We start from the raw sequence: 8,837 nt of genomic DNA, 5'->3' as shown, positions 1-8,837 counted from the left end.
GTCCTTGAAACGTTTTGTTTTGAAAATTACCTCACCAGTCTGTGCAATTGAAAAGGAAGATTGATCAAATCCTTGTTACAAATCAACAAAGGGTTTTTTGCCTCCTGGGTTAAAGTATTATGGAGTTATAAAAGAGTGAACATGAGATGGAAATTAGCAGTAATTTGGCTAACCCTTAGCCTTTGTTTTTAACTTTTGACACAGTCATTAGAGTTTTAAATAGTACATATGATATAATTATTATTATCATTATTATTATTATTTTCATTATTTATTAATAATAATAATAAATGCCAAACATTGTCAAAATGTGGTTATTATTGTTATTATTATTGTTGTTGTTAATAATAATAACAATAATCCCTGATGTTAACTGGTCTTTTTATTCCACGACTACATTTTTAAAAATGGCAGACCACAATGAATATGGGAAATTCCAGCTTCGTTTCATACGGCTGTGATCATCACAACCTGGTGCCAAACTCATAACACTGTAGCTTTACAGCCTGACTGAGGTCATTTCTTGTTATGATCAGTTTTCTACGTTGTCCCTCCTTCCATGTGACCGTTGTGCCTGTGGATTCATGGAGTCTTGTTTCCAACACTAAAGACAACAATGCATTTGTATGCAGTCATTTTAATATTGATTTTTTTTCCCATTATTTTTCTCTGAACACCCTGGACATGGGTACTTACTCTATGTACGGTATGTGCTTTACGTTTTACGGTGAAAATCAGATTACGTTGCACTGTGGGAACAGAACTGCAACCCTTTGTATGCTGTACAGTCCATGTGTTCAAATTTGTAATCTGATTAATTACACTTTAATTTTGTTGTTGATTTTGCCATTCTCAGATATGTGCTCTGCTCTATGAAAAAGACAACAGAGAGAATTTAAATGTTCATTTTCCCCTGCGTTTCTGCTCATCTCGGACCGTGATGGTGACTGATCTCTCAGCTTTGATCTGGCCTCTGTAAACGAAATATTTTTCTCTTTCACAAGTTTCAAAGTGTTAAGATTAATGCGTGTGTGAAGTGTCAACTTTTCTTACAAGGACGAAATGTAAAACAGCAACAAATGTCTGTGTGAGCACAGACACACGTGTAACGTTCATTCTAACGTGTCAGCTTTTCTACTTCCTCTGAATGAATAGTCCTCCAGCTCATCAGTCGTTAGCCTTTTAGCCTCCAGCCTTCACGGTGAGCACTTTGTTGTCCCGCGGCTCTGTGGTTTTGGAACACTTTCTTCCTCAGCCTTGAGGGGGTTCATGCACAGAGGGCCGTGGAACTGTCGGGTTTATCCTGGCTCGTCTTGTTCCCGGCTCATGGACTCATGCCAGCAACAACATTTGTGTCTCTCTGTTACCAGAGAGAACATGACAGAATCAGCCCTGTGTGGTGCTGGGGCCATCTGTGGTCCAACACGTGTCTTCTGCTTCAGGCTGCTCATTTTTCATGTTGTGATTATCACTTGAGATAAAGTGTAGCTAAAGGGTGATTTATTTCCTGTACTTCTTCCAGACGTACACAGGCTGTACAGGCCGATCGTACAGATGTAGGAACTGACAAGGTGACTGACTGGTGAACTTCATTATAGTTTCTAGAACAGTCAGTCATTCAGCATCTATGTAGCTCTTAATCCCCTTAATACTCATATTAATACATGGTGGATTAACTAATCCCGCCCACTGACCACACCTACACCATGTTGCCGGGTTGTTTATTGTTTTACCATTGACAATAGACTCGGATTCATTTTTGACAGACCGACTGATAGGAAGGCAGTGGTATTTTATGTGCTAGGAGTGTGAGATGTTAGGCCTAAATAAATGCTGTTTTTAACAATTGTTTTTTAACACAATTTGAAGAAAAAAAATGCTACAGGAAAGTTAACCCGCAGTGGTTAACCAACATGGAACACAATTGACATTTTTGTTGCAACTTGTTGAAGGTGTAAAGTGACACTCCCACACAGGGAAGTCTTAGTTCATCCTCCCGATCAACCAGTGACTCATCGGATGTAAGGTACAAGGTGCTTCGTGTATGAACCCTAGGTTCAACTGCTTGTTCCGAAGGTACATTTTATGATAGACTTCTAAACATTTAAACTGGGTCATACTAGAATAAAATAAAATAAAATAAAATAAAATAAAATAAAATAAAATAAAATAAAATAAAATAAAATAAAATAAAATAAAATAAAATAAAATAAAATAAAATAAAATAAAATAAAATAAAATAAAATAAAATAAAATAAAATAAAATAAAATAAAATAAAATAAAATAAAATAAAATAAAATAAAATAAAATAAAATAAAATAAAATAAAATAATAAACATTGGGTACTTCTGTGTATCTTGTCCTTCAACAGAAAGGAAAGAAAGACAAGAACTTACAGAGACTGAAGTTCACAGGACCAAATGCTTTCAGAATACTTTCAAAAGTTTGGAATAATCATTTTGAATAATCCTGTGGATTATATTGCAGGGGACTCTTGTCTACTGTAGCTTTAAGGATTTGGGCCCAAAACACGGTTCTGTCAGACCTTAACACATTTTCCTACATGCTTTAGGAGACTTGTTGAAGCCTGTGTAAATGCGGGCCAGACTTGGATGTTTCTTTTCATTAGAAAAGGCTTCTGTGAAGCAACCTTTGCCTGCGGCCCGGACATGTGAAGGGAGGGAGATTGATCTCACATGTAGGGAGGAAGTAGCTCTGACCTGAAAGTGGCACTCTCTTTCTGATTAGTTTGAATTCATTTTGGTCAGTTTCTGAAGGATGACAACCTCTGTGTAACATCACCGTTTTTAAATCATTTAAATTTTTTGGGTCGACTGTCTCTGACTCCACGTTTTTGCCATGTGTGCTACAACTAACGGTGCGTTCAGTACAGAAATGTCGGAATTTCCACTGTAGAACTTAAGCACGTTAAGACAAAAAATCAGTTGTAAAATTGAAGCTGTTGCGTCAGTCAAACAGATTGCACAGATAGTTTTCACATATGTTTGGCGTGTTTCAACGGGTTTCTAAAGGTTGAGTCATCACTATGTTTTTAAGCCCTGCTGTCATTACACAAGCGCGCGTGATGTCACCTTCACTTTATTTGAAAACCCTGTGTTTTGGCCTTAGGGATGCCAGACGATTTCCTGCCATTGTGAGAAGTTACAGAGCCCAGGGATTTCACATAGTTGCATGTGAAGTGCTTGTTTTCATGAGCTGCTTTCAAATAGTTTGACAGCAGAAGACAATGGTACAGACTTCTCTGTCATTCCAGTGCTTCACTTCAAGCATTCGGGCTGTTTATTTTGCGGTGCTTCGACAATGTGAGGCAAAACACAACTGAGCCAAAACATCCACTGTCTAAGATTCTATGCACAGTTTTCCTTTATTTGTTTGGGTATTTCGGGGTAACTCCGTGAACTCACATTCCTAAGATTAGTGTCATTTTACCAAGGTATAACACACCTCACACGCATTACTGGAACAGTTACTGGAACTTTGGAGAGTATTGTTGGAACCTACCATGGGTCCACAGTTTATGTAGCATTTAAGAAATAAATGTGAGATCCTGCGTAGAAAACACAATATGTAAATGTTTTACACCAGCTACTTAGAAAACACAATATGTAAATGTTTTACCCCAGCTACTCTGATACTGATACATACACATACAGTCGTAAAAACTATTTCAGACAAAACATCTGAGGGTTCAAAGTCTCGTTTATTGGTTCAGTCATCTGAATTAATTATTAAAGATTCAAACTCAATCCTAAATTGGGCCTAAATCCAATCCAAGTAACAGACAAGGGTACGGCGGGGTGTGTCCCAAACTGTTCAGCGGTTCGTCACAGGCCACATACACTGTATAAAAACAAACAGCCACTTACACTCAGACTAAGACGTGCTGTCAATCTTGAGTGTCGTTCATGTCATGTCTAACCCAGGCCTGAATGTGTTTGGTCTGTAGAAGGCATTAAGACCAGTAACAAACACACACACGGTAAGACCAGAAACAAATCACACAGAAAGACCATCAGTTACCATCGGTGACCGCACCAGTGATCTTCCTAAAGTACATTAAGGCGCTGACCCCTCCTCCTCTAACCACTTCCTCTTCACTAAATACAAGTAGACCACAGCCAGTTTGGACTGGCTCATGGGTCATGCTAAAAGACATATACATAAAAAAGTTAGCACTGACACCAAATCAATAAAAATAAAATTATTTTACAAAAACAGGATCTATTTTGAGGCAGCAGTTCACAAGTTCAATATTTTAGATTCCTACAGATGCTGACTTGTGTTCTGACGTTGCAGAAGTTTCTTTAATTTGTTATTCAGGCCTGAGAACAACCACCCGACGTGAAGTTCAGTCAAATTTCTGCACTCATTCATCACTGCAGACGATGCTTTCTACTTGTCAGCGATGATTTAAAATTCCTACCCTTTAAACCAGTTCTCAAATGCAACAAAAGGTTCAGTCTTTTCTTTTCTTTTTCAAGTTTTTTGTTTTTTAACTGACTGCCAAGTAGCAGGCGCTCTTCTTTAGAGGGAGAAGATGAATGCCACTTTCACAGGGTGTTGAGAGGAGAAACCTTGTGGGTTTGGACTGACGAGGGCAACCGAGGAGCCACTGAACAGAAGAACTCATCTGTTCGGTCTCATTTCCACTGTTACCATTTCAGACTGAAGCCCTGGGACTCTGGCAGGGCCCACAGTCAGGAGGCCACTGCAGGGTTTTAGCCACCGTTTCAGGCACTTTTTATTCAAGGATTTTTTAACACATTGAACCACAATAATCAAATAGATTTAACCTGTTTTCATCTCCATCGGTTCAAATGTAACCATGTGGAGAAGCAACAACACAGACTAACAAACTAATGGCGTGAGCTAACATAAGGTTGTCTCATGAAGCTAATTTAAACCTCTCTCTCTCTTGTTAAACGGCTATGCTAACCTGTCATTTATCGGTGTGTGATTATTAGGAAAATCTGTCTGGCAGCCGCCCAGTGTTCCATTTAAGAATGACATCATAAGATATTGGCTCGAGGCATGAAATTCAACATTTAATTTGTACAAAGTATGTGACAATACAAGATTTTTCCCAGCACAGTAAAGGCATCACCGACTAACCCCTGCCTTGGGGCAAGTTAGTCTAGATGAAGCTTGAGAAAATTTAAAGGACAGTTTATTACTGCGAGTACAATGACAGTTTAAAATATCCAATAATCCTAATCCGTCCATCTGCACATTTTTAGCACTAATATAAAAAACCCCAAACTGTTGTTGTTAATACAGTCTCAGCTCTTAATGATGGCTATTTGTACAATTATTATGTACTGTTTAGATTACTTCTGGAGTATTTTTTTTCTAACTTAAAAGTTATTTTTTAAATTAATTTTCCTTTATCTTTTTTTTATTTTTTTTATTTTAGCACTTAGCAAGTGCAAGGTGTTATGTAGGAATAATAACAATTTAAATACATTTTCTATAGTTTAATCTGTTTTTAGAGATGTTTTATTTTATTAAATATTTTTGTATTTCATTTTCAGAAATTTTATGAAGTAAGAAATTTAACTTCATTTTGACATTTTTATGTCTTTCACTGTCACTGGCCCTTTTTTGTGCTTCATTCAGCAGCTTCAAATAATTCAAATAATTCAAATAATTCTTCTGTGAACAGAGCAGTGTCTGCTTTAAACCTTAGGATGTTTTATAAACTAAAAACTATTTTGTTGGTAAAATGTACATGTGTTTTGGATGTCAGCAGCTTTATAAGCACAATGTCACACCAATGCAACCCAATAGATTTCCCCTCACACCCTCTTCCTAGCCATGCAGCCAAAAAAAAGTGAGTGCTGTCTGAAATGTGAATTTCTGTTAAAATCATTCAGCAAAAGCGTTGTCGTGCAGTTTGCTGGTGTGAACACACTGTGAAGCTCGAGGAAAGGATGAAGAGTTCCCTCTTAAAGCAGTCCTTTTGATTTGTCAACTGTGTGCAGACAAAGGAGTAGGAGGAGCTGGAGAGGAGGAGGAGTTAATACAGCTGCTCTCCACTCAAAGCACGAGAGTTGTCTGCAGTTGAGTCACAATGGATAAAGAACGGTGTCTGAGCAGGATGTGTGCTGAGTCTCGGGCCCTGAGGCTGTCACAGGGTGAAACAGGGAGCAGCAGAATTTGAAGGAACTCAGTCTGGAGGAAGAGGAACAGAGAAGAAGAACAGAGGAGAGACCCCCAAGACCAACTGAAAGTTAGTGGAACAGGAGTTTCACTCCCCGTTGGCTCCTGGTGTGAAGACCAGTGTTTGTGGCTGTGGAGCAGAGTGAGACGTGGGAAAGTCAGGACAAGTTTGCTGCTGTGGAGCCGCAGAGGGACAGAAACCTCAGGACTAAATTTGAAAGGAATAATGCCGTAAGAAGAAAACTACAGAGTGTTTGATTCACACAGCGGCCTGGGAGACACATTTGTTTGACTGATTTATCTGAGTAAGTAAAGGTTCACTTCTCAGCTTGTGGGGTAAAGCCTCGTGCAGAGATAGTGCAGGGGGATGGGAGGATGTAACAGCCTGAATCTCTAACCTCTATCCTCTGGGGAGGGGTCTTTTCAACCTGGGGCTATCCCCCCCTCCAAAATAACATCTCAACAAGGGAAGGAAATCACGTTAGTGTGATGCAGCATGGACAGAAATCTTTGCTAATGGCCAGAGGCTGCTTCGGTCCGTCCTGTGATAAGAGTTTGAATCTCTCCGCTTCATTCACGGTGGATTTGTTTTGTGGAGCGTCCTTTTCATTGTAACAGACTCCAGTTGTTTCTCTGTCTTCAGAATGTACAACGCTACGCTCTCCGCTAACACCTTTGACCCACCCTGGGCTGGAAACATCTCAGCCAACAGCAGCCCCAACTGCACCAAGAACGATGGGTTCAAGTACCCTCTGTACAGCACTGTCTTCAGCATCGTGTTTGTGGTGGGTCTCATCACCAACGTGGTGGCCATTTACATCTTCACCTGCAGCCTGAAGCTGAGGAACGAGACCACCACCTACATGATGAACCTGGTGGTGTCCGACCTGCTCTTCGTCTTCACTCTGCCTCTGCGGGTCTTCTACTTCATCAATCAGAACTGGCCCTTTGGCAGCATGCTGTGCAAGGTCTCCGTCTCCTTGTTCTACACCAACATGTACGGCAGCATTTTGTTTCTCACCTGTATCAGCGTGGACCGCTTCTTGGCCATCGTGCACCCTTTTCGCTCCAGGACACTTAGGACTAAACGCAATGCTCGTATCGTGTGCACGGCGGTTTGGGTTCTCGTTCTGTCAGGGAGCCTCCCCACGGGATTTCTGCTGCAGACCACGTCCCAGCAGAACAGCCAATCAAACGCTACCTTTTGCTTTGAAAACTTTTCCTCCAAACAGTGGAAATCGCACCTGTCCAAGGTGGTGATATTCATCGAAACTGTGGGCTTCATCATTCCACTGCTCCTCAACCTCTGTTGCTCTATCATGGTGCTGCAGACTCTCAGGAGACCCCAGGCCATCAGTCACGGAGGGAAACTGAATAAAACCAAGATCCTGCGCATGATTATTGTCCACCTCTTCATCTTCTGCTTCTGCTTCATCCCCTACAATGTCAACCTGATTTTCTATTCTCTGGTTCGCACCAAGACTTTAAAGGGCTGCTCGGTGGAGTCTGTCGTTCGGACCATCTACCCAATAGCCCTGTGCATCGCGGTGTCCAACTGCTGCTTCGATCCCATTGTTTACTACTTCACGTCAGAGACCATCCAGAACTCCATCAAGAGGAAGTCTCAGATTGGCCGAACGTATGATGTCAAGTTCTCCGATGCCCTCCAGTCAGAAACCACTTCTAACCTACAGTTTAATCTGAGGAACCTGAAAGCTAAAGTCTTCCACAATGAATCATCAGTTTGACTATGACGGCGGTTTTCACACTCGGGTTTTAAATGTATTTTTACCACAGCAAATTAAAACAAACCCCTGCCTGAATGGTATTTTTTGCCAGTGCTTTCTAAAGCACATGCCAAAGAAGTATTAAAGTCTGATGTGGGTCTTCGTCTCAGGACAAGTGTCTGGAGCTGTCGCAGACAGAGTATTATCGCCACACATTACTGCAGCCCTTTGTTCTCATCTGTGGATTTCTCACTCTATTTATTGCTTCTTATTGATTTTTCTGCCCCCTTTCCTGTGGAAATTGTGTTAAGAAGCACAAAGACTCTGCCACTGACCTGGAAGGGAATGTGATGGCTGGACACTAATGATGCAGCATGTGCCTGTGTATGTGGACATTTCTGTGGTAAAAGGTGGTGCTAACTTTAGAGTAGCTCTATTAAGTTAATGTTAAGGTAAGAAGGATGTTTTGTGTAGGGCTCTCTGTTGTGAGGTCAAATAAAAAGGGTCACATGAGTGCCTTTTATTGTCCTCCTCCTGGCATTTTACTGTAAATGTTACAAGTTAATTGCTATTTAATGCACTGACATGGAATTCCAGATACTGCACTCACAACACAGTGATGAATAAAAGTCATGTACTGTCTAAAACCAATGAAAACCTCTCTCTTCTTAAATCAGAGGTGTGTGGGAGCGTGTATGGTGATGTAAAAAAAAAAAATAACACAGTGGCCTAAATTGCCCCTTTTGTGTCAGATAAGACTGTAATTAGGTGGTGTACAGCAGATTTACCTACGTTTTGTTTTTCTTTAATTGGTGGTGAATGTAGTCCAAACCGACCCTGAGGCGTGTATAATAATCTAGAAAACACAAGGAATGTTTATGTTTGAGAACAGCAACGCTTGCTAATTTTAAATGCTAGTAATCCATTGT

The 8,837-nt window shown here is 40.4% G+C and overlaps 1 protein-coding gene across 1 annotated transcript; it reads left to right on the top strand.

The window, feature by feature from the left end:
* The first annotated feature begins 6,073 nt into the window (after window positions 1–6,073).
* On the top strand, window positions 6,074–8,559 carry lpar6a (lysophosphatidic acid receptor 6a). Its single transcript, XM_008309071.3, has 2 exons — window positions 6,074–6,486; window positions 6,825–8,559. The coding sequence occupies exon 2, from the start codon at window positions 6,826–6,828 to the stop codon at window positions 7,927–7,929; it is 1,104 nt and encodes a 367-aa protein (XP_008307293.1). The 5' UTR covers window positions 6,074–6,486; window position 6,825; the 3' UTR covers window positions 7,930–8,559.
* Window positions 8,560–8,837: the final 278 nt, after the last annotated feature.

This window comes from Cynoglossus semilaevis, chromosome 4, assembly GCF_000523025.1.
Source record: "Cynoglossus semilaevis isolate Cse_v1.0 chromosome 4, Cse_v1.0, whole genome shotgun sequence".
In the NCBI taxonomy this organism is placed as follows: domain Eukaryota; kingdom Metazoa; phylum Chordata; class Actinopteri; order Pleuronectiformes; family Cynoglossidae; genus Cynoglossus; species Cynoglossus semilaevis.
The sequence above is the reverse complement of the archived record's forward strand: the minus strand, read 5'-3'. Positions and strand labels throughout refer to the sequence as shown.

What these genes read in the sequence shown, in the direction of transcription:
- lpar6a (XM_008309071.3), top strand. Translation starts at nt 6,826, where the DNA reads ATGTACAACGCTACGCTCTCCGCTAACACCTTTGACCCACCCTGGGCT.